Below are 27381 nucleotides of genomic sequence, written 5' to 3'. Positions count from 1 at the left end.
TTGGCGCTATATAAATCCTGTATTATAATAATAATAATAATAATTATTATTAATATTATTAGTAGTAGTAGTGGTAGCACAGGCCATCCAATATAAGCAACAAGTATAAACATACTCTGCTCCTGGAATTCCTGCTACCTTTCTTTTATAGCCACCTAATCTAAGTCAATGAATTCTTGAACAGAGTTTTCTTAAATCACAAACAGAAAGGGAGACAAAAATCAGAAACTATTTTTGTTTTACTGAAACATGACTGGCTGTCAGAGCCATGTAATGGACAATTTCAATTGTCTGGAGTGTTTTTTTTTAAGTTTCTAAATTGTAAACTATCTTGTTTTATAAATCAACTTAAAGTATTATTAAACACTCCCCTTTTCAATATTTTTGTTGCCTGGAATGGAACCATTCCCCAGTACAAAATTGGCTGGGTATTTGAGCAAAAACTTACATTGTTTAATAAGTACACCACTGCCTCAGGCACAGAGCACCACTTCCCCAAACTTCCGGGTAGAATAGCGTGGGCCCTGAGCTCTAAATATACAGCAACTAAAAAGGGTCAGCACAGTTGCAGGGAAGAGGTGGGAGTAAGGGAGTAGTTTGCCATCAAGCTGAAAGATAGTAGGTCCTGGGGTCTGCAGTACTATATGGCTTTTACGTATGTTCATTTAATGACACTTTAATATGCAGGGTGAAGGATTCCCAAAGCACTATAAGTTAGCTAACACAGTTCATGTTTAACTTATCGCTCCATTAGCCTGTCTGACATTCCAGATTAGTCATACCATAAAGGATGAGTCACTGCTCATGAGTCATCCATCCATATGTATTGATTGCAGCCTGGGTTACCCGGGCTATAATAAGGGGATTTGTGAAACTGGCTGTAAATTGATACTAATATTTATGTGAAAAACAGCCTAGAGCTTCTCCTGCTGGCTCAAAAAATGCAAATTTTTAATATAAACTTTTTCAACCCTTAATGAAATACAAAGCAAGAGTTTACATAACAAACCACTAAACATCGCCGTTAATCATGTTACTCTCTCACATACTAAGAGTTGATAGTGATATTACATTTTTAATATCTGAAAAAATCATAATAGGTAATAGTATTCTTCCTATGTTAAATATGACTAAATTTCAAATTGTTTACTGCTTCTGCTTGCTAACGTTCTTCTTAAATTGTTTTTGACATCGTATCCTTTAGCCCCTTACCTGCTTTTGAAATAGTCTACAATGGATTACCCTGAACATTTCCTGACACTGACCTTGCCATTAGCTTTCTGCATACAGTTTGCTTTCTATTTTTCTCAAAGCAAATAAAATCAATTCTTTGTATGGCTGGGTATTTTTTATGCTTTCTGAAAACCTAACATTCAGAAAATGTACATAGACAACTTTTGCATTGTTTTGAATAAAAATATTGTAAGAAATTGTGGCTGGTGTTTTTATTCAATAATATTTAAAAATGAAAGGTGATCTATTCCTTGCAGATGGATTTAAAGTAAGTATAATTTATCCATATGTATCACACAAAAATGTGTCACAGCTAAAACAGCTACAGCTATACTGGCAATGTTATTGGGTCCTACCTATTATAATTTCAGGCTTTCATTTATATCCATTCTATCATAAATCATAAAAACAGAACTGTGGGACCCCCTGGGGTGTTTTGTGTAAAGCATACTGAGTGGTTAGTAATGGAAGTGAAAATGTGAACATGGTATGTGATTTGAATTATTTATTTTGTGTATCTGTGTTTTAAGAAATACTCAAAGGAGATACGCAATTTCCTCATCTAGTCTGTTATCTATTCTGTTTAGCACTGGAGCCAAATGTTGCTTAGTTGTGGAATGAAACATTCAAAGGTTTGCTTGTTGGTAAATGTCAATCTTCCCTAAGTGACAGTTAATTCTGTGTTCTCTTTAAATCTGTTAGAAGCAGGAAATCCATTTAAATCTTGATGTAGAGACTACAAGATGTGAACTTCAAATAATTGGGAAACATGGAGCAGCTCTACCCTCTTATCTCCAACCCTCTTGCTGCAACCTCGGTGCCTTGTAAAGCTTCAAATAATGCCTATATTAAATAGTTTCAATGGCTGACATGCTCTTTTTCCAGCTTTTCTCCTGCCAAATGACGGACAACATTAATTGTACAGTCCAGGCAAACCTGAAAATTTAGCAAGAAAACCCACACAGTGCCAACATTTTGTTAATATTGCAATCTGGGCAAATATTTTTTCATTCTAGCATTACTTTAGTACCCCAGGCCACTTTTTTATTTGAAACCATTTTTTTTTAGTAACCTAATGTTCTGGACACACATTTCTGACAGTGGCATTTAGTTAGAATGGGCTGCAGCCTCACATTCCATATTCCATGAGAACATTTGGAGATAAGGAGTTTTGTAGAGTTTTGTAGAGATGTAATCTTTTTAGATTAGAAATATTGGGTATGTTCACTTTGGAAAAAGATGCATGTTGATAATTAAAACACAGTCTAAGGCTAAAACATTTTTCCTAGCTATGGCTAGAGTAGGAAAGGGTTACAACTCCTGTCAGGGTTTTATATCCCATACAGGAAGTTAAAGGGAAATGTCTACAAAGTGAGGTGTATATTTAGTGAGATGCAGGTGTCCCAATGATTCTTCTCTTTTCCTTGCTGCTGATAACTCAACATACAGTACATTTTTGCTTTTCAGTCAGTCAAGTTGACAATGGTCCCTAGGAATAAAAGACAGGGTAAATCTCACCAGTGGGGACAGATACAACAATATTAACTGGGCAGGGGTTCTAAACAGTCCCTACTCTATCTATAACAAAAAGTTTTGGCTTTAGGTACACTTTAAACTTGTATAAATATGTCAGATAGTTGATCTCAGTTTGTAGATTGTTAGGGACTGGATCAAGAGCTAGAGTAAAGTTAGAATCAAGTGGTTGGGGGTAAACATAAGGATTAGTGTTAGGTGCTGTTTTACTTAGAGTTCAAGTAAATTGATTATTTTAAAATGCAACTAATTTTTCAACCAAAACTATCTTAATAAATTCTGGCAGAGAGTATATGCTAATTTGAAAGCTACAGATCTGACTCAGCAGGGGGCAGGTTGGAAATCTGCAGAGAGATCACTGTTTCCACGCAGAGAATAAGGGTCTCTAGCTCTACAGCATGTTCACTTTGTTAATCTTCGTATGAGTTCCTATAATCCCCTGCAGAATAAGAACACACACACACACATATACTCACTTTTATACAGGATAAGTAGGAACAATGTCTGACAGCAAAACTGACTGCAGGCAGGTCAGGCTACCTGTATGGAAGTTATGTTTTAATTTACAATTCTGACTGGTGTGTACACTTAAGGTCAGCATTAAGGTTATATGTTAGGGCTAGGTGTGGATCGGATCGCTTGTATGGTGACAGGCATCGCTGCCTGTTTTTAAATTTCGGCCATTTCCCGCTCGTGCGCGCGGAGCGGCGCTCACGGGGGGCGTGTCTGAACGGACGTCTAAAGACGCCCGCTCAGATCTAGAGAGCTCGGGCCGGCCATTTTTTTACTACGGCCGGCCCGGAGGTGGTTAAGTTAAAGTGGACCTTTACCCCCTTTGACTAAAAATCACATCAGCATATAACTCTGCATGCTGATATTAAATCATCTTACATTCATTAGCTAAACAAACATATTTCTATTTTGCTTACAATTTCTTTTTTCTACTTCCTGGTTTACTTTGGCATCATGTGCATGGGCACATGTCCTAGTCACATGTGCCAGAGTTCCAGGAAGTAAAGGGATATCTAGTAATCTGCCCTTAGTTAAAATGGCCACTGTCAGAAGACTGGGAAAGAAAAGGAAAATAAGGTATGCAAAGAATACAAAACTGCAAATATCTGTTTGTAGTTTGTCATCACTAAACATTTCTAAAGGTTTTTTTGTTGTCATTTTGAAGATATAGATAAAGTTCATCGTTAAATGTTTGGGAGATTGCTGGATACTGTTTAATTATGACATATGCTTGGCACTGAAAGCTCTGTGATGATATTGCATGTGTTTTGTTTAAATAAGGTCTTTACACCAATCTGTTGTCTATTCTTGGCCGAAAGCATCACATCTTCAACAGTAACACATATGGGAAAATAATAACTGTATCTCACCTGCCGACACCACAATTTTCTAAAAATTTGCAAATAGGCTAAAATCATCAGGCATAATGGAACCATATAAGTAATAAAGAAGAAACATATGTGATACACTTTGGAGTAAATGTCACCTAAAAAAAAGCAGAATATGCATAACTTATTTGAAGATAACAAATGTAGGTGTCTATTTATAAATGTTTTACACAACGTTCACCAAGGATTTACACATTTTCCAATTCAATTCAACATTACAGCAACGTATGGGGGAAAATAGGATTTCAAAAGCTTTGATGCGGGGTGTGATCTGAGACTCCTACAAGTGACCACACATATTTATGCTAGTATACCATGACCCATGACGCCATCAACAACACATAAAAGGGTATGAAACAGTAAGCTGCCTACTACATACATCAGCTTTCTGCATGAGATTTAAAATATATTACTGGACCTTTGTGGCCCTCAAAACCAGAAGCCATAGTTTAATCTGCCAGCTTTGTAATACCTCTACTGATGCTGCTGTATTAATACTTGCAACGTTTAGCTGTGAGAAACAGGAAATTTGCAATATATTATTTGAACCTTCCACTATCCTATACATGCAGACATACCTGTTAATCCTAAACTGTAGTTTACAGAGTTAAAAATGTGCTTGGTATCAGCAAGTCAGGTCAAATAGATATAACTACAAAATATAATGAGTAATCTTTTGCTATGTAACATAACTGTAGCAGACCAAAAAAGAATAACCTCTATTGCGAAATCTGCCTCATTTTCAAGGTTTTTATGTTTTTCATTAAAAAGTTATATTAAGTTAGATTATGCTCAGGGCGAATTTGTACATGAACATCTTTGACTTTGAATATTACAAATTATTTAGCAACACAGTGGTAGATGATCATTGTTAACAGAACCTGTATACTTAAGATATATTATTGGTAATATTTCCTGGCCACTATAGTCTTCAAGGAAAGGACATTTTTAAACACTTCACTATCTTATGGGGGGAAAATTATTTAAGCAGACACAGCTCCTGTCAATGCATTGTTTCTCATATTACAATTATTGAATACCGTATAAGTTGCTGATGCAAAATACCGACATAACTCTCTCGCAGAACAACAAGCCTATCTACATACTTTTTTTTTCACTAACATTTTGATTCTATGAAAATAGAACAAATGATGTCTACTATTAACTTAAATCTGAAGCCTTTCTGTAAAAATACTTCTTATTTTTGTTTATGTCTTCACATTTTGATCTTTCACTCTATAACTCACAGAATGTTAGACCAATATAAATATTATAATAAAAGTGCTTACAACCATTAGAATAAATAGGTAATTAGTCACTTACCTTCCCAGCGCTCATCACAGACAGTAAATAAAATTGTTTTGTTGGCTAAATCTGGAAACACACTGTTACACTCCATAACAATGGCCTGAGGAATCATTATGGCACAGGACACAATCCAAATAATTATAATGCTGTTTCTTGCTCTCTTGGCAGTGCTTTTAAACATTAATGGATGGCAAATTGCATACCATCTATCCAAGGCGATACAACTGAGTGTTAACACAGAGACAGAAACTGACACAGTCTAAAAAAAAAAGAATAACTTATTAACAAACCATTCAAGAGTCCGTAATAGAACATTTTTTTATTGTTGCCTATCTATAAATACAAAAGAAAACTATCATAAAAAAAACTATTTAATAAAAAAAGCTCCTATGGTTTTCAGATTCTTACTGTAACTACCCTACCTTCACAATTATTTATAAAAAACAATGCACAAGCAATACGAAATATATACATATTTATATAATCCTTGTTATTTTGGTTAGCATAATTACAGTGTTCTAAGATATGATATTTAGTTATGATAGCATGCTAAGTAATAAGTATTACTGAATAAGGGTTGTGCACTTATGAGAAGGGTGTATAATGTCTCATGCATCAAAGAACTGACAATTATGAATCACAGTTTAAAATAAATTTGTGAGTAATCAAAAAAAAGTTTGAAACTTTACTCATGGCTCTAACTAACAGAACTTTCTAGTATTAAAGGTAAAGACAAATTAAAAAATGCACACATCTTCATAAAAGATGTATTTATTATTTTGCGTTGGAGCAATCCACTGCAACAATGACCAGTGGATTGCAGGTGCAGGCTCTGGATCCTGAAGATTCTCTCTCTTGCCCCTGTCCATGCCTCAGTAACATTCAGTAGCAAGGACAAGAGGAAAAATGAATGGACTGCAGAATATGTAGACCATGTTTCATATTACACCCTGTATATAGATGTAACATTAAACATAGTCTGTACGGTAACATTAGCCTTTAAATACTCTTATTTAATTTTGTTCTTTTTTCATTTATTTACTAAATATAAACTAAAAAATAGGCACAGACCAAACCATTGTAAGGATAAGTTATACATTGAATTGTCCACTCTACTGAATTTTGTGATATATACAGCATTGGATAATTTGTCAGCAGATATCACTGCACTTTTTACATGAGAGGCACTAAGACAGGTGAGTTATTTTTTAATTATGCTACCGATTTTATCTCAAATATTTTCTCAAAAAACATTCAGAGGGTTATTCACAAAGCTAAACAAGCAAAACAAGATGGAGACTCTCAAAGTTTAGAGTTAGGACCGCACTATAAGAGGTGCCTTGGCACGGCTGTGTGGCTTTCACATTTTCTGCAGAAGACGTGTATCCAAACCTCTGTTATTAACCTTAGTGGTGAGACAAGTTGTTTTACATGCTGGTTGTGAGTGTGCCATGATACCATTCTACTGTTTTATAATTCACAAAGCTGCCGCAGGCAGCTGAGTGAATAACTGACCCGAAGTGAGACGAATGCTGTTCGGCTACTCGCTTCAGGCTTGTATGGCTGATTTCAGTCGTACATCGGCTTGCTTTGGCTGGGCATGTTCGGCTGTGTCGAAGTGCAAGAGTTCGACTCAGCTGATCCAACATCTGGATTGGCTAAGCCGAACCTCCAGCAGGCTACTCGCTGCCATTTGGCCTATTCTCATAGGGGCCGAACAGAATAAAAAAACTGCAAAAAAGTAAAACAAAAATGTTTCCAAATGTCAATAAATGATAAATTGTAAAAAATAAATAAAGATTTCACAAACAAAATTAAAATTAAAGATTATTGAGAAAAAAATAAAGATTGTTGAAAAAAGAAAAAAATTATAAAAAAGAAACAATTGGGGCGGAGCTAGCAGTGACAGCTAGCTCCGCCCAACTGTTTCCTATTGGCCGGGTCTGGAACTCGCTGCCACATTCAGCGCAGAGTGTGGAATAATTCAAGAAGCTTTTGGATGATTTCCTGAGGGACCGTAATATACAGGGGTACAGGTACTCTTAAGAATGAGATGACACAGGGACCTATACATATGCACACATCAGCAGAACCATACACATGCACGCAATAGGTTGGACTTGATGGACTTATGTCTTTTTTTAACCTCAAATACTATGTTACTATGTTACTATGACAATACAGATCTAAATATGACACCTCTGGGGGAATGTGCATTACCTAACAAGTAGTCTGCATTATAACTAAATTATTCAAGAATATATTGCAATAATAAGAGACGGGAGATGTGGTTTTGTCATTTGTGTTTTAAAGGATTTTGATCATTTGCTTAAGAAAAGTGTGTTAATTCTGATAACTTACATATCAATTGATATATAATTTATTTGTGCACTTTTTTTGTGTTGAAATAAGTAATTGGTTGTATTCTAGTCATTCTAGATCATGCTGATCAGGATGTGTCTAAAAGTAGTCATACATCATTCATCTTTCAAAGTAGTCTTAACCTTACAGCATTAATTTTACTTAACTCATCACAGGTCCCTATATTATAACCATGTCTTTCCCACTTAACTTAGCTCATCATGTGCCATTTTTATAGTCTTTTCAAATATGTTGGGTTCATTTAAATAATCTGGATGAAAAACGTTCGATTTGCATCTGTAGACAGACCCTGACAAGTGTCAAAATTTGCTCTAATCTGATTGCACTTAAAAACTCACCTCTCTTGCAGGTCTTTATTATGCTAAATTGCAAATCAGTACATAAAAATAATATAAAATATGTAACAAGGCAATACATTCACTTTACAAGGAAACTATCATCAAAAGTACATATATGTGTAAATGTATCGATATTGTATAAGTTTGTCTTTTTGACTGGCTATTGAATAAAAAAAGAATTGAAACTACAAGATATCACAATTTTCTGTTTTGTGCTGTTTTGTGTTGGAGTAGAAATATACTCTTTCACCAGCAGTCATTTTTCACATTTCTATTCAGGTAACTTCTTGAAAACTCCAGTTATATTCTCTTTTTTTTGTAGTGGTGTATGTTTAGTTTTAGGGAACACGAGCTGTATCCTATAATAATTTAATTTACTGAAACCAGATTAGACCACAAGGCATTCTATAATAGGTTTTTGAGAATGTTGCACCTTGCACTTGCACAGCTGTTTGCACTGTTTTGTGGAATAGGCATGCTATCAGCGATACATGGACTAGTACAAGAGAAAAACATGCTGTGTACTTATGAACAGTTGTGTCACTGTGATAAAAAATTGCAAGTAGACAACTGTGTTTAACATATGCTTTCATTATTTTTGTGGGATTTATTCAGGAATTGAAATGCAGTCAGGTGAAACAGACTGCTCTGTGATTCACTGTTCCATGTATTTAATATGCTTGATATATCAATTGTGTAGAGAATGTTCATTAGCAAAGTAAATACATTTATGATCACTTCAAGAATCCATGTGCAAGGCAGAATCCCATTTTTATAAATAACACGCATATGATAGGTTTTCAAGTGCACATAGCTTAACTTGTCTAAGTGTACATTGACTGCTTATTTAGTTTTTCAACCCCATAGAAAATAAGGTCCGCTAAAATAAATGTTTCAATATTTTAACTTTTTTTCTGCTTAGTAGTCAAAGTAAATTTTTATATCAAAGCTTTGGAGGTGCTCACCAAAAACATGCTGGTTATTTTAATTTTAATTGTTTCTATTAAACATGCAACACTGTCCCTCTTATAATAACAATCTAGCCATTTAATCTGATCTATTGGATTATGTTTTTAGTCTGCTAAGTGTTTTATTGGTATTTGATTACACTGAACATGAAACACCATTCTGCTTTTCAAACTGATGTTACCCATTCAGCTGAATAGAATGTCACTTATTATTTCTAAAAAAGAAAAGTAAAATAGTTTCCTACCTGTTTCATGTTCCATTGCTGCCATGAAAGGCCTTGCTCCTCATCTTCTGTCTGTGGGAATAGTCTATACCCTACAGATAAAATAAATAAAGAAAAGAACCCTGACAAAGCTTCTTCCTGATTACAGTTATGGTCACTACTACAAGAGAACTGTGTTTTCTTTTTGTATAGCCATTAGCCAAGCTATGCCTCAGCTCTCATTAATATAAATGATAACCTACAACACTTTAAACTTCATTTTAGCACTTCATTATGCAGATGAGGAGATGGAACATTTGTCCTCACTAGCGATGAGGTTTGGGTTAGCTAAATTTCACCCCTTCTATATCAAATGGGGGACCTGTTGCCTCACTGCCCCCATGTTTTTTTTTTCATGTAAGCATGTCGGTGTAAAGGTAGATTGGGTGGAGGAAGTGACTTGTTGATGGCGGCATAAGGGCGTGTGTGGCTGGAGCTCCCGCATACAACCCAACAACAAAGCACACATACATCTTGGAGCATATTGGTGGCTGATATGGGGAAAAGCAACAGGAGGAAGCCTGTGACCCCCACATACAGGAGAAGGAAGAGATTAAGATGCAGACCTCTGGACTTTCTTCCTTAAGAAAGGAGAGAAGGTGGCTCCTGACCAGTCTCCGAATACAGCATCCACACGCGGCAGCCCAGTAACAGCTTTGCTGGCATCCTCAACACTTGGTAATGAGCAGCTACAAGAATGTACATGTGATAAAGGGGATTCAGGAATCAAGGCTACAGATACAGAAGTCACAGGTGTGGTGGGGAAGTATTTCTTCCAGCTCCCCACTAACAAGGATCTAGAGGGCTGGTTTGAGCATTTGGAGGAGTCACACAGGAGGGATATGGAGGAGCTGTGCTTGGGACTGCCGAACTTCCATGAAAGATTGGAAGCCATGGAAAATGTTATCCAGCTGATGATTAACCAGTACACCGAGTCACAAAAGACATTACGGGATCATCATGATCAGATCCAAATCCTATGGTGGTATGTGGAAGACCTAAAAGACTGCTAAAGATGAAATAACATTCATCTGAGAGGCTTGCCAGAAAATAAGGGTAACTGATGGTACTAAGGATCTTCAATACCCTATCGGGTAGAGGTGGGAGTGAACCAAAAGTGTGGGAATTTAGAAATTAGGGTGGTTGAGATATTGAGCATCCCATTCACTACTGAAGAAGTTAAAGATACAATTTCTGCTCTGCCCTTAGGGATAAGTCTGGGTCCGGATGGATAGACTGGCTTTTTTTAAACACTTTAAGGAAATTCTTCAGTAAACATATAATACAGTATCAGGTGTGTGTCCTTTTCCCCCACAGGCACAGGAAGCACATATACTGTATCTCTGATCCTTAAGAATAGGAAGGATTCAACTCAAAGTGCCAGCTACAAACCAATCTCTTTGATTAATATAGATCTAAAGATTTTTGCTAAAATTATATCAGCATGTTTGCAGCCACACATAAAGTTTTTAAACCATCTTGAACAAGTAGGCTTTATTCAACGTCATGAAGTACGAGATAACATAACAAAGATGATCTCCCTCATACATTATGCTCAATATGTTAGCCTCCCTCTGTGTCTGGTGTCTCTGGATGCAAAAAAGGCATTTGATTGCCTTGAGTTGGGATTCCTTAAGGCTGCTCTCCAGCAGATTGAACTGCTGCCTCCATTCCTTGCTAAGATCTTGGCCCTGCATTTGTCACCAATGGCTAGGATTGGGGTTAATGGTATACTATCTGATTGAGTGACTATATCCAATGGGATGCAACAAGGATGCCCGCTATTCCCGCTGTTGTATATAATAGCCATGGAGCATCTAGCGACAGCCTTAAGAGCTAATGATGCAATCAAGGGTGGGGAGATTGGTAGACAATTGCATAAATTAGATCTTTTTGCAGATGACCTCTTACTTTATATTTGCAAACTGAGAGCGGCCTTCCTGACTCTCCTGGAGGACTTAGAGAAGTTTGGGAGGTTTACCAATTTTAAAGGTAATGTAACTAAGTCACAATGTCTAGATGTCACCCTAGAGGAGGGGCAAAGTAAATTCTTGAGGACTGATGGCAGGTGTGTCATATAAAAAACCTATCATATACTATTGACCCATGCATTTCTGTATGTGGTCTTCTCCACAACTTAAATCATATTGGCAATTGATTTTTATAGTGAGTAGGCCCCAGAGGTGGCACTATTGTTTATTTTTCTGGGTTCACATAAAAAGGGCCTTACTGTATATGTTTTCTAATAGTGGCAGACAGAGCAGTGATCACCAGACACTGGAGTAAAGAACTGGAGGACAGATGGTCTGGAGGTGGGACCATCCTGAATAATGTCTTAGGAGAATTTAGAACTAGGTATGGATTGAGCCCTAGATGCTGCTGGGGCTAAAAGACAAATAGGAATATTTAGAGAATTTATGCCTACTAAGATGAGGGGACTGTTTCCTGTATAACAGTTGTGAATTAATGTATAAATGTAGGTTATATTTTCTTCTTTTTTGCATAATAATAATAAAAAGACATATTAAGTAAAAGGGTAGATTTGGTGGAATTAGGTTAATTCTGCTCACTTGATTGAACAGTGTGCAGCTATCTAGATGGGCGTTTCCTTTTCTAATTAAAAGTAGAATCACCCACAATCAAGTCCACACCATCACTAGAATTTCATGGACTCATGGAAAATGTAGTCTGAAGTTAAAATGGCATACTAGGTAAGAAATGACAGGCACCACCTGGTTTTATTCTCTCGCCTGCAGAAGTGGGACTTGCAGTACAATGAGTAACGGGTGATGATGTCACAATATGAAAGTAGAGCATATCTACTGAAGTAAGGGAATAATTATTAGAGCACTGCGGCAGTTTTATCCTGCTTACATAAAGGGACACACGAGATCCTGGAATTGGGCTTTAGAATTTGTACCCACAAAGATCCTTTGAAGGACCAATTTCTGTTCACAACCACCGTTACATTTCAGTTGTTGCTGACAGTCTGTTCAAGAGTTGCCAATTTTTGCAGAACTCTACCCTAAAAAATAAAAATAATTTGCACCCCAAACACCTCATACTCTCACCCTAGCTGCACCTCTACCCCCTGTTATATCCCCTTTGAGACCTAGCTTCAAATTGTATAGCATCTACTTGCTTGAATATTCTTTTTAGGGCTTCCTTGCCCAATTTTATTAACATAAAGTTCTCAAAACCAAAACTTACGGCAGTTGCCCTTACAGGGGTTGTCCAACATCTCTCTTCATAAAAAAGAACATACAATCAGCCTTGCCTGCTTTGTTCTTGCCGTGCCACAGCTCTGGCTCAATCCTCAGAATCTTGTCTGTTTCTCCTCCAGAAAGTACTCAAACACAATTCAGTGGGCACATGCACCATCTATGACTGCTCTCAGCCGCACTGGCTCCCAACTTAACTGCTAAAGTATAAAGTATAAAGCAGAGATACAGGCAATGGACATGTTGGGGGTGTGGGGGTCATTTTGTTTCTTCAGCTTCAGCAAAAACCTGACAAGACTATGATGCTAAAGTGATACCTGGGATGCAGGTCAAAGGGAACCCAGGGACCAAGGTAACTGTGTGATACAGGGAAGTCCAGCCTCAGGGTACTAGGACACGGTGAATGCACAATAACCGGGGTTGTGCCAGAGGTGCAGAATCTAGGGAGGGCCTGATCTTCCACAGTGGCAGGATACCTCCCAGGTTGCCACCCTCTGACACACCTGTGCAAACATGACTGTCCCGCTAAACTGTCCCAGAACACAGGGAAAGGGGTGCAATATATCCAAGCAAGGAAAGGAAACCAAAAGTTTTCACAGGGATGACTGGGAGCGACAGAAAACAGGGACACAGGAAAATGCTGAGAAGGAATAGCCAGCTGGAAAATCATAGGAGTCATACGAGGGAACCATTAAGCACAAAGATCCAGGGAAGCACAAGGAATTGCGGGAGTCCAGGAAAGTACAAGAACACTGGGCATCACAGAGTGTCCGGCACAAGAGAACAGACTTGTTGCTCGAACCCAGAGCAAGAAGTGAGGTACTGCTAAATAGGAGAGAAAGTGCAAAGATTGGCTGTAGCCCTGTGAAACACCATAGGCTGACAGCAAAGCACCTGGGACCAAGGAGAAATTCAGGCATGGAGGAAGGACACTAGGGAAAATCCGGCATGGATTCCAGGACATTTTGACATAAAATATTACATATTTATTATGTTTAAGTTAAAAGGAACACACATAGCAATGTATATTGTGGCAATCATATGGTGGAATTGGGGATCATGATCACCCAGGACTCTCAGCCAGAAGGGCTGAGGGGTTTCAGGAGGCAGGTGTTTTTACAGAGAAAGAGCTGGCTTTTTGTTTTTCTTCTGGGTTTTCTGAATTATGCTTGGGATCCTGGAACTTGGAGATTTCAAAGTGAATTTGGGAGGGATGATGTCATGGAAGCCTCCATGTCCTGGGCACCTGGAGGGGACTGAAGGCCAGCCTCCGCCCTACCAACTATGGACCTTGGCCTAGAAAGGGATTCTGTTTTGGGAGGTGGGTACAAGGAGGCTTCTTCCCCCTGTGATGGGGGGGGGGGGGATGTTTCCCCAATTACTAGAGACTCTGTGGACTATGGAGCTTGTTATAGAAGACTATCTTAAGAGCCAGTATACATGTTTCACAAATCCTATCACCCGGATCTGAACTGACTGTGACAATATGGAATGCAGCAGCACACAAAGGAGCTAACACTGGGACTGAACTTCTATTTACATTGTTAAAATCTGTTTGTCCATTTGTAAGATTGTGTTAACAATGGGATTAGCATAACTCTGACATTAGGGTACCAGATGTGGATGTTTGAACTTTTTTTGTTTTTTTAAAAATAGTGGGCTACCAGTCCCTTAATAATAAGGTATTGTGAGTGGATTGCATCCTTAAAAGTGCTCACCATGTGTGCTAATATCCTCTGAATATCAATATAAAATGGAATAAAACCAAAAATGCACAGGTGAACAGGAACCCAGATAGGGCCACAAACTATATCTAGAACCTGTGCATGTATACTACTGAACTTTATCTGATTTAAATCAGATAAAGTTCAATAGTATACATGGAAAAGTACTAGATATAGTTTTGTGGTCCTGTCTGAGTTCCTGTTCACTTCTGCATTTTTGGTTTTATTCCATTTCATATATACATTTCCATGCGTGTTCCTTTTAACTGAAACATAATACATTTGTAATTTTTAATGGATTTTTTCTTGGTATTACTCCATATGTATTGATTTTAAAGCTCCATTGTTTGCACAATCTCCGGTCATCCAATTCCAGAACGTTCCTTCTTTCTGTGATACTCTTAGTCCACACACTTGGTCTCCATCTGTTTCAGTTTTTCTAAATGTCCCCTAACGCAGTGCCCAGCTCCCTATGCAATTTTGTTTGATAAAAGCTTGCCTATTACCAATGTGGTTCAGAACTAAGTTTGGGTTTCCCAGATTTTAAACAGGATTTGACAAACCCAAACAGATTTGCTCATTCTTTGTCTTCACCTATTTTATCATTGCAATTTCTGTATAAGTAAAGTGAGATGCAAGAACTTAGAGAGATCCATTTAGCTCAACATTACTGAAATATATTTGACTTATGTGCTGCAGTATGTGGCCAGGATTGGAAAGCAAGGTGGGTTATGTCAGTGAGTCTTCCTGTATAGCAAAGCAGGAAACCATTACCTGTTTACTGTATGCATAAGACTCCTTGGTTTTTATTGTGTTGTAGATGTTATATCATTTTTCATGATAGTTTCCTGTTAAAAAGTAAATGTTTCCATATTTTTTTTTTACTATGGGATGGTCTACATTATAATATGATACATATCATGATAACTTGCATTTCATAACATAATTGCATTTAAAATATATAAAAACACTTAATTTTTATAGCTGCACTTTATACATACTGTATGTGCATCATTTTAAGCAATAAATAAAATAAAAATGAATCATTAATCAAAGGCAAAGCCTGGAACATATTCCATGAAACCTATTCCAACTGTAACCCACTGACAATCAGTCAGATTTTAGCTTTGGGTCACTGAACTGCCCTGTAAAAAAGTCAGGGTCAGAATATCCCACAGAATATAAGCATCAGCATCAGATGTAGGGCCAACTCTAAACTCGAAGAGTGAACAATTACCACATCAAAAGTAAAAATACAGTCAATGGTAATGTACACAGAATTAAATTCAAACCCAAAAAATGCAATGAATACCACTTATTTTACAATACTCTTCCATTCTGCTTTCTACAAGTAATATGTTTGTGATAGGTAAACCCTGTTTTCTGAGCTATGTACAATGAAAGAATGAACATGAAATACTAGTGATTTGCGTATACACCAAAAAAGAAAATGACAATACTGTGACCTGTTCCTACTGTTCTTTGATGTTAATTAAATTATCCTGTATTAAATGTACTCTAAATCAGGCCTTCTTAAACATTCTCCACCTGTGACCCCTTTTTGGCCGAGGAAATTTTTACGTGACCCCCAGCGTCGGTTCCTCCTCTTCTCTCCTCCCATCAGCGTCAGTCAGTGTCTCTCTCCTCTCTCCCCCTTATATCAGACTGTGTCTCTTCTCCTCCTCGCCAACTCCACCCCATGGACGGTCAGTGTCTGTCATTACTAACTACTACTACTAACCCCCCTCCCCCTCTTCCTTCTTACCTCTACCTCCATCAGCTGTGCTCCACTACTGCTGGGTTAAAGAAAGCTCCGTCAATGGGAAAAAAACCCTTCTTGCGCACACGTGCTCAGGAAGGTACCAAGTGCACAGGGGGGGGGGGGCACAACCTTAACAACTACACTACACTGCACATTAAACTAAAATAAAAAAATCTTGCTTGGAGCCCAGGCCTCTCCGGCTGCCTGGGCCCCTCACACAAGTACCAGCCGTACCCCGCTGATAGCGGTCCTGGCCGGGGATTCAGATCGCGACCCCCCACATTCACTTGCGGGACCCCATTTGGGGTCGCGACCCACACTTTAAGAAGCACTGCTCTAAATAATACTTGGTATTCATATCAACAAAAACTTTAGTATATAGCTTGGTATAAAATCTTTGATATATGGTATATGTATAGTATAACATATACAATAGTATGTAATATAGTGAGTTGTTTTAGGATATATACACCTAATATACTTATGTGTAATTTAATACAGCATATTTGGGTTTCTTTATTTATGTGCCCTAAAATGTATTTCAAAACCAGAACTTTAGACGTGATGACATCAGCGTGGCTTTGACCACTGGGATACAGGGAAGAAGGGACCAGTTTAGCAGCCAGGTAGGATTGATGGTCATGTAAGTATATCTTCTTTAATCCATCCCCTAGACTAAAATGAGCAGTTAACCTTTGCAGTGTGGGTGTAGCCCCACTGCAAGGGTTAATTGTGTTCATTCCTGGAGTTTCTCTTAATAATTACAAGGAAAACATCAAATCCTATGCTTTGCCTAACATTCTTCTGATTTAATATTAAGTACTGCAAATATTATCAAAAAAATAATGAATTATACCTGTAAATAAGGAATTACTTTGCAGAGAGTTTTCCCAAAAAACCAAGTTTCAGTTATGTCAACTACCAAAGTTGCTGGAAGACAAGTGATAGTGACAAGAACGTCTGCAAGAGACAAGTTAACTATAAAATAGTTGGTGACTGTCCTCATGTGGTGATTCTTCCATACTGCAATACAAACTGACATTGTATATATGTGTTAAAATATAATACAAACATGAAAGTAACTTTACTTTTTTCAAGGGATTATACAAGATACAACCTGAATTAAATAATATAACACAATATATCCACAATCTAATCAAATATAAAACACACATCATATCATTTATAAAGATATAGTATGTCGTTTGCATAATGCTGAATATTTTCTTCTATAATATTTTGTTCATATTTGAACATCCAGGGCTTTACAGATGACCATACATATAGGTGAAACTCGAATAATTAGAATATCATGCAAAGTTCATTTATTTCACTAATGCAACTTAAAAGGTGAAACTAATATATGAGATAAACTCATTACATGCAAAGCAAGATAATTCAAGCCGCGATTTGTCATAATTGTGATGATTATGGCTTACAGCTCATGAAAACCCCAAGTACCCCAAATCCACAACCTCAAAAAAGTAGATTATTACATGCAATCAATAAAACAAGGATTGTACGTAGAACAATATTGGACCTCTGAAAAGTACAATCATGCATATGTACTCAGTACTTGGTTTGGGCCCCTTTTGCAGCACTTACTGCAATTACTTTTGCACGATATTCTAATTATTCGAGTTTCACCTGTATACTGCAAAATGAGATACCAGTACAGAACAAAAGGAAAAGTAATTTTATATAGTGTAAAATAAAACTATTTGGACAGATTTACATAAGTTTAACAGTTTAAGTTAAATATACCTAATACTGAAAAACAGGAATCTAGTGACGTGCAGAGAAAATCAACAAACCTGCCTATCTGATCAACAATGTTTTTTGTTATTTTCTTTGAGAAAATGTCTTAAAGATAAGCTCCAGGTAAGCTCCAGGTAAACAGCTAAATACACAGAATAATACCTATATGAGACCTGTTTTACCTGCCAAATGATTTGAATTTCTGTCCATCCAGTCCTAAGATTTACCACCACAGCACAGCCTTGTCTAGTAGGGACAATGACTAGATAGAGTAAGGAGAAACAGCACACCAATGAGTGTGTCTCTCTGTTACTCTGCTCCCTTCCGATAACAATGTTCCTTGTACTCCTGTACACCTGATTGGCTCTTTGTGCTACTCTTCCCTCCCCCTCTCTTTGAGCTCTGCTTGTATTAACTAAAAATACATTTAATTATGTCTTAATGATTGCAGAGCTGCATCTTTACTATATCTGCCTAATGTTCAACTTTAAATTAGCTTGTTGTATCGAGATACATCCTATTTTATGAATTAGTATCCTTTGTCAGAAATTATGATCACTATATTTGCTTACTCAGGGGGCTAGAATCTGTGATCAAGTTGTTAACATTCAATTATTTACATGGAATTTACTATTCAGGACCTCAATTTGAGTTTCAAAATCTTTTAATATTTCTTTTCCACCAGGAATAATGATAATCACCAGATGGAGGAAGGAATAATCTGCTATAGGTTTAAAGAGGATTCTAAACACAAATTATTTCCATTATATCATGCATTCATTCTAAATCGAGGAATACCAGTCTATTTTTGTCAATAACAGTGGTAAAATGAATTTCAAATGGCTGTCATTGCAATAATTAACAATATCAATTACCAGATCTTTGCTACCCATCATAATCAACGTACCACCCATAATAAACTAGGTGTCTGGAAAAAGAATTTCTGGCCAAATAAAAAGGTCCTTCCAGTACCCAAAAATAAAATTCCTTAACTGGGTGAAAAATAGCCCTTATAGCTGTACCAAAGGTTTGAAGATAGATTTTGTCCAAAAAAACAGAAGTAACTATGATGTAGAATGAAACTTGCAGCCCCACTAAAAAGTTAGCGTGTTGACTTTACAAAGTTTGATATTTTTGGCCAAAAATATTGTATGTCTGAAAGGCCTATTTGGTGAGGTATACACATATAAAGGGAAGTCATGGGATACCCATAGAAATTTAAGTAGTTAGAAACTATTTGAGGTTGAGTAAAGACACAGGTCCATCAAGTTGAACCTATGTGAGCTTGTGTGTGTATATGTGCGTGTATGAGTGTCTGTGTGTACCAGTCATTAAGAGTTCCTGTACCCCGGTACTTAATTCTCTCTGAGGAAAGTATCTTATTGATTCTTGATCAATTCAATACTCTCTGCTGATACCACTGCTTGTGGAAGGGAGTTTCACAATTTTACTGCTCTAACAGAAAAGAATCCCCTTTGTGATTATTCCTTTGTTCATTTAAATCATGTCCCCTCTTGATCACCTCATTTCCAGACTGTACAAGTCTAACTTTTGCAATCTTTCGTCATAGCTTAGGTCATCCAGCCACTTTATCAGTTTTGTTCCCCTTCTCTGGACTATCAAAGACATCCTTTCTGTAGATTGGTGACCAAATTTGAGCTGCATACTTAAGATGAGGCTGAACCAGTGTTCTGTAAAGTGGCAAAATTATTGCTTTTGTACATTCTTTTTTAAGCATAAAAGTAATCTTCCAGCTTTGTTTGCTGCAACCTAGCATTGCATGCTATTGTTTAGCCAGCAGTCAATCTTTTTCCACTTCTGACTTTCCCAGTGGAGCTCCCAATAACGTGCAGTCTGCATGCCTGTTTTTAACCCCAAAATACATTACTTTACATTTTTATACATTAAACCTCATCTGTCTTGTAGTTGCCCACTCTCCTATTTTACCCTGGTCCTCCTGTAATGTTATGTCTTATCTCGTATTTATTAAACCACCAATTTTTGTATCATCCGTAAACACAGAAACATGGCTGCTAACTTCTCCCCCAATATCATTACTAAACGGGTTATACAGTATTGGGGCTAGCACAGATGCCCATAGATTGTAGCTTCTACAGTATATTAAGCATTTACGTGGTTCCATATTAAATGCTTTTGCAAAATTCAGGTACACTATGTCCACTGGCTTTCCTTCATCTAGGTTGCTGCTCACCTCATTATAGAATGTTAGTAGGTTGGCATGACAAGAACGGTCTTTCATAAATCCATGCCGGTGTCACATATTTTGCCATTACAATGAACAAAATCTAGCAAATATGCCTTTATCATTCCCTCAAACAATTTGCATACTATTGATGTTAAGCTTACCAGCCTGTAATTCCCAGGTAGGCATCCTATACATTTTATGAATATAGGTACTACTACTAGGCCAATTGGTACACTTTTATTTAGTATGAAGTCCCTGAAAATTAGGAACAAGGGTCTCGCTATAACCTTTTGAGCTCCTTAAGTACTTTTCGTTGCAGGTTATCTGGTCCCAAGGATTACGTTTTTCTAGTGTTTGTGGAATCCTGACTACCAGCAACCACTGTGGTATATTATGCACAAAGCTACTCACATTCTTATAATATCCATTATACACATATTATCTTGAGTATATACTGAGGAGCAGAATTAATTTAATACCTCAGCCTTCTCCATGTCATTTATGATTAATCTACCATGCACATCTTTTATTGGACTTACCTGTTCTTTTCTTACCTTTTTACTGTTTACATATTGAAATAATTTTGTGTGGTTATTTATACTGCCCGTGGCAATATGTTTTATATATCCTATTTTAGCTGCCTGGATTGCACTCTTTCATGTTATATTTGTTTAAATGCCAGCTTCTTCTCATTGATATGTTGTTTTACCGATGGGTTCAGGCATGCAGGTTTAGTGCTTGTTCTTTTATTTGTGTTGCCCAATGGTATGCACTTGATAATTGTGCAGTATATTCTTAAAACAATCCCACTTCTCTTTATGTTCATTGATAGAAATAATTTGTCCCATTTGGTATCATTCAATAAATTATTATTATTAGTCAGGATTTATATAGCGCCAACAGTTTGGGCAGCACTTTACAATATAAGGAGGACATTACAATCACAATAAAATTTAAGACAAGATGGTGAGGAGGGCCCTGCCCGTGAGGGCTTACAATCTGAAAGGGATGGGCAAATAATACATGAGGAGGTACCTGTTTGGGGATGAAATGTTTGAGAACGTGATGATTGAGTGGTTAGTTTTAGGTGGGATAAATAAATAAATAATGCAACATATCAAAGTTTGACTTTTTGAAGTTTAGTGTTTTTGTCAAAACAACCTGCTTCTCTTGTCTGCACCCAGCTTTAACCAGCAGCCCTCCGCTCACCCTAATTACATGTTCAGATGGCTGTCAGCTCCCTAGAGGGTGCGCGCAGGTAGAATCCCGCTGGGAGCGTAAACAGCTAGCACCGGCTGTTACATACAAGCGTTTGGCCAGCTCTACAGCTGGCCGATCGCTGGTATGACACTATGAAATGTGTGTCCCTCCCCTCCGCAGTCGTGTCACCCCGCTCCCCCCTCCTCCGCTTCTTCCAGTTATCCCCAGCTCTGCCATCCCCCAGCACAACAGCTGCCTGTACATAGGAGGAGGAGAGATCAGCATTCTCCCACCGATCTCTCTAAAGACAGAAGCAATGTGTATTCCATCACTTCCTCCTTTAGCTGTCATTTCTATGGCTGCTATAGCCAGAGAAGAAGCTCGTGTAGCTTCTTTGGGGGTCCCAAGGTGACATTAGGGGTCTTAGAGACCCCTGATGTGTCCATAAAGAGGACCTGTGATTGTCTATTAGCTATTACATAGGGGGCTTGTTAGCTCCCTATGTGATAGCATAAAGAGGACCTGTTTAAGTGTAAAAAAAATTAAAGTCTCGTATAAAAAAATAAAAAACACCAAAACATTATATAACTCCCCCGCCCCCACATCCACACACATATAAGCGTAAATATGCGTCGGGTGCACCTACGTGTGAAAACAACAATTACGCCACACATGTTACATGTCGCCACGAATGTGGGAGTGAGAGCAATAATTTTAGGGCCATTAATGACTGATAACACTAAACTGATGAGTGGTAAAAGCTTTTAAAGCATCGCTTATGGACCAATTGTAGGCATGGTAGTTTTTTGAGATTTCGTGGGCGCATTACATTTTAAAGCTTGACATGTTTGATGTCTATTTACCCGATATGACCACATCAAAAAATTGGGTGATAATAAATGTTTCATAACATAATGTAGGTAAAACAGTTTTTTTTTTTCAAAAAGAATTGGAACTTTTTTCTTTATATAGTAAAAAATAAAACCCCAGTGGTGCTTAAATCCCACCAAAAGAAAGCTATATCTGTCCCCCAAAAATGGTATACAATTCTTTTCAGTACAGCATTGCATGACGGAATAAATGTCAATCAAAATACTGCAGACGCTGAATACTGAAAAATGGCCTGGACAGGAAGGGCGTTTAACACCCCGGTCAAGTGGATAAATGCAACCAGCCCGTGATCACTATTACCCAGGCTTTCCCAGGAGTCGCAATGTCTGAAACTAGGTCCACATAATTTGGGTTTATTAAATCTAGTTTAACCTTCTTCCTGGTTGGGAATTCCTCCATCTGCTCCTTGAAATTGTCCCACAATAAGTCTAGGAAATGGCCAGCCTTGGTTGATTGAGCTGTTCCATATTTGCCAATGTCCTGATAATTTAAATCTTCCTTTAATATAACATTTTCCTGCTTCCCAGCGATTTCTATTTGTGAATGGAGTTGAGACTCCTCTTCTATCAGGGTTTCTAATCCTTCCTCCTCCAGTTGGCTGCAGCATGACTCGTTTTGCAGTATGCTTGACACTGCTGTTCCTCTTTGGTGCCCTCCTATGACCAAACCCGTGACATCATCATTCTGCAACCACTGGTAAATCCCCTAGCAAATTCCTCTCTCAAAGTGATGATACAAACACTAGCTCACTATTTAACCATCTGCTTGTCCATTCAGTCTCCACCGTTGCCTTTCTTCTGATCAACCAAGTGCACTGCTGTTGTTCCTGTTCTCCGTGTATGACCCTGGCTCTGGCTGACTGATCTCCTGGTTCCTGACTCCAGCTTTGTTTTCCTTCATCCTGCTCTTAGTGTCCCCTGACCTGGTTCTGCTGACTGCCCGCTTTGGCCTCTGACCTCTGGCTTGGCACTAATGATGTCCTGGACTTTCTACATTGTTTTTGCATTTATGATATTGTTGTTTTCAATAAACTCCTCTTATTTATTTTATTTAAACCTGCACGTTAAGTTTCTGTCTGGTTTCTTGGTTTCCTAACATCTTCTTTTCTTATGTTGGGAGGTCTATTACATACATCCACAACTAGCTTACAACTAGTCTCATTTTTAATTAGTTCTAGCCTCTGCACCAATACAACTCTTGTCCATGAGGTCATCTTATATGTGGAGATTGATTTTTACACATACGCATACTCCTGCCACTGCGGCCGATCTTGTCCCTCCTAAACAGGTTGCACCCTTGTAAATTACCTGCCCAGTCATGTGAGCTGTCCAGTCAAATTTCTTTTCTGTTATTCCCACTAAGTCAAAGTCCTATTTGAGTAGCCTAAGTTCATGCTCCTTCGATATGTTTGCTAGACTTCTAGCATTTGTGTACATTCATTTTAAATTGGTGATAGTGCTATATGTTTTATTATTGCTCATTCCTGAATCACAACTCTTTTCTGTATCTGACCTTTGCAAGGTAGCTCAATTGAGTGAAATGAGCCCTATTTTTCCCTTCATATTATACCCAACTATATTAATTACCCCTGATGACCCTTGACTGAGAAGTCAGTTCAGTTCTCCATGAACCCAGACCTCTCTTTCCTAACACCAGTTCCATAACCACACGTTTAGCTCTCTTAACTCCAGATGCCTTTCTGGAGTGGCTTGTGGTACCGGCAGTATTTTAAAAAACATTACCTTGGAGGGCTGTTTCTTGATCCTGGCAGCTAAATCTTAGAAATTGTTTACTCCATCTCCCTCTAATTTTGTCATTAGTAGAAATGTGTACCATAACAGATGGGTCTTCTCCAGCCTGTCCACCCATTCCACGTTGTGTCAAACCTGAGTGCTCGGTAAGCAGCATAGTGTTTAATGCTCACAGTTCTAGTGACAGATTACCATGTCTTTCTGATAATAGAGTCTCCTACCACCAGTATCTGTCTCTCTTTTCCAACTTTTCTGCTTCCATCCTTACTGATACAGTCACTCCCCTGGCACTAGCCTCTTTTCAACTTTCCCTTTGCCCCGTCTTTTAACGGTGATCCAGCTACTCAGCTCAGGATCCTGCAACTCCAAATAACCTCCTTCCTCTATACCACCCTCCACCAGAACCTACTAAGTGAGATCCAAACTCTTCTCCATGTTGTTGATACTACAGTGTTGCCAGTTGATTCTTTAGATCTAGAATCTGTGCTTTCAAACAAACAACTTGCTCACACCTCGCACAAAAGTATTCACCCTAGAATAGTTGTTCAAGAAGAGCATACACAGAGCAGGAAGTGCACTGGCTCGCATTACCATACATGGGGGGTGATTTACTAACCTAAACACACACACGCACCAGGTGCGTGTGCATTTTTACACAGCAAAACGTTATGGCGCGTTTTTATGTATTTAAGTACGTGCACGCCCTGTAGCATGCCCCAAAGGCTACATGCCGCTCTAATAGCGGCATGCAAGTCTCTAAAAGCATATTTCCACTAATGCCATATATGGAAAAATTATGCACATGATGCATATATAATGCTGCTTCACAGTTTAGACAAAAATGGTTAGCTCATGCATTTACATTCCTGCATTCATCAATGCAAGCAACACAACGTAGAGCTAATTTACACAACATCACCTTGCAATTCATGCAGGGCTTTGCACAACACACCTGCTGGGTGTGTACACACTACAAAGGTGTCTAGATTCCACCAATAGATCATGCTGGGAGGGAACACACTACAGAGGTGTATACTTGTTTGTGGCGTGTTTATAAGGTTAGTAAATCAACCCCATGGATGCCATAGCTATTTTATAATACCTTTTTTTTAGTAGTGTGGCTTAGTGGTCCTCATAGTGCCCCTGTAGCACTTACTATGACCAGAAGTCCTCATAATACCCAATAGGTATCACAGTGCCAACTGTTTTCTCAAAACCCAAGCCCTAGAAAAACTCACAGTGCCTTACAATACTCTCAGTGTTTAGTAGTACTCTCAGTGCTCAGCAGTTCTATCAGTGCCCAGCATTACTATCCATACCCAGTAGCACTATCCCTGCCCAGCAGTACTATCAGTGCCAAGCAGAACTATCACTAACCAGTATTATTTACAGTACCCATTAGTACTATCAGGACCCAGTAATACTCACAGTGTCTGGCAACACTATCAAGGCCCAATAATACTCATAGCACCCAGCAGTGCTCTCAGTGCCCCAGCTATACACAGTCATCTTCCAATTTGTGCTTCTTAAGGCTATATAACAGGTGGCCTGAATCTTTTATGTAGGCAGGTAGCCAATAGGTTGTATAAAGTGATCAATATACAGTAGTCAGAGATGCAACTCGTTAAACTACCCATGGTTGCTATAATAGGCTAATCAGGAGGATTTGTGGGTTTTTTTATGAACCTTGGTAAATTGGTAAAAATAAAGAATGCTATTGAAGTGCTGATAAAGAAATCCTTTCTCCACCTTAGCAATGATGCCCTCACCAAAGGCACCATTAATCAAGATTTATAAGTTCTGTTTATAAACAGGAAGTGGACCTTTTAATAGTGATACATAAGTCATGTTGATGGATTTACTAAAGGCAAATTAGAGGTAAAATGGTGTCAATGGTGCACCGAAATTCGTCCAATAACGAATTTCGGGAAATCGGGAATTTCGGATTCGTTTGCATTCGTCTTAGCTGTAATTCGGAATTCGGATGCATCCGAATCTCTGAATTTCCGAAAATTCGTCCAAAACGAATTTCGGAACGAACCGAATCGCACATGTCTAGCAAATAGGCAGCTCTTGTGAGGAACACACTAGAAGCTGGCTATACCAGAGGGAAAATCCACCTGAAACACTCGGCTCCCTCCATTTCTCATGTAGTGATGTCGACTGACGGTCCTTTTTGACTCCTCCATGATATATAAATTTCCCCTGAAGAAGCCCAGTGGGGCGAAACATGTCGGGTTTTATCTGAATGAGTCATCTTTATGTCCTATTTTAATAACAATTGTTGACTTGATGTGACATTTATACTGCATGTAAAATAGACCAACTACTTTTTAACTTTATTTATTTCTAATTATGTAATAAATGAATTCATATTTTTATGCATTTAGAGAGTTTATAGTATTTCTTAAAAGCCCCTCCCCTTTCGGTAATTGCATACCTTAAGGTGGAACCTACTCTTCGTATTCCTTTTTAGTTTAGTGAATGAGGTGAAGCTCTGCTGAGTTCCATCACCAAAGCATGTGCAAGCAAAAATATTTTTTTTCTAATTGTCCTTGCACATTGATTGGGCATTCTTTGCAATGTGAAATTTCATAGCATTCACCAAGATAAGGGAAATTTCCCTCCACAAAGTGTAAGTTTCCTTGCAAAGTGAACAGCCTATTTGCCTTTAGTAAATCCACCCCATGGCATCTGACTGTAACCTTAGGTCTTCATTAATATAAACATCACAATTAATAACACACTGAATATACTTTCACCTTTATTGGCCTGTTTTATGACAATTGCCCAGCTCATTCTAACATCTCTTAGGCTTTAAGCATGACAGCAAGAGTCTCAAATCACACTGCTGCCACCCACATGTGATGACTGTGCTCTCAGTCCCATTCTGCAGATTCCCCATCTGGTCAGACAACCATCAAAGCACCTACAGACTGAGAGTGATCATCACTGGGGCAGTTAACTCCACAGTTAACCCTTTACACACACTACCAGTAGCTTTCACCATGTGTTTTAATGGAAACATGCACCATTCACTGCATCTGCTGTAATAGTTTGTAAGAAATGTCTGTATCACAGATGCAAGGATTCTTTAATTACGTATTTAGATCATTTAGAGAATCAGCCTAAAAACTTTAAAATATGGTTTTAATGAACAAAAAGAAAAAACAAATGTTCCTAGATTTACAAAATGCCCCATTCATATTATATCATTATGCCCATAACCTGATATTAACCTTTATTTAATTCTAATTCCTTCACTCATGTTTCATGTATTCTACACAGCCTGTGTGTGTAGGATTCTAGTGCTGTTTGCATTTCTCTGCTTTTTATTATTTGTTTTTCTCCTGAAAAGTCATTGCACATCTAATAATGATTTCATGATTGTTATTTGTTGCAAATGTTCACCCCACTGTGCTGTTATGAAACTTTGTATAATT

General features: G+C 38.0%; 1 protein-coding gene across 1 annotated transcript in view; it reads right to left on the bottom strand.

Moving 5' to 3' along the window:
• Positions 1-27381, bottom strand: part of HCRTR2 (hypocretin receptor 2) — a 50536-nt gene that overhangs the window by 9796 nt on the left and 13359 nt on the right. Inside the window, exons 2-4 of the mRNA XM_018558862.1 lie at positions 16989-17167; positions 5490-5733; positions 4149-4264 (exon numbers count right to left, since the gene is read on the bottom strand). Of these exons, the coding sequence (XP_018414364.1) occupies positions 4149-4264; positions 5490-5733; positions 16989-17167 (539 nt within the window). The remainder of the gene's footprint in view (positions 1-4148; positions 4265-5489; positions 5734-16988; positions 17168-27381) is intronic.

This window comes from Nanorana parkeri, unplaced genomic scaffold, assembly GCF_000935625.1.
Source record: "Nanorana parkeri isolate BGI_ZX_2015 unplaced genomic scaffold, ASM93562v1 scaffold364, whole genome shotgun sequence".
Lineage (NCBI taxonomy): Eukaryota > Metazoa > Chordata > Amphibia > Anura > Dicroglossidae > Nanorana > Nanorana parkeri.
This window is presented reverse-complemented; position numbering and strand designations above follow the sequence as displayed.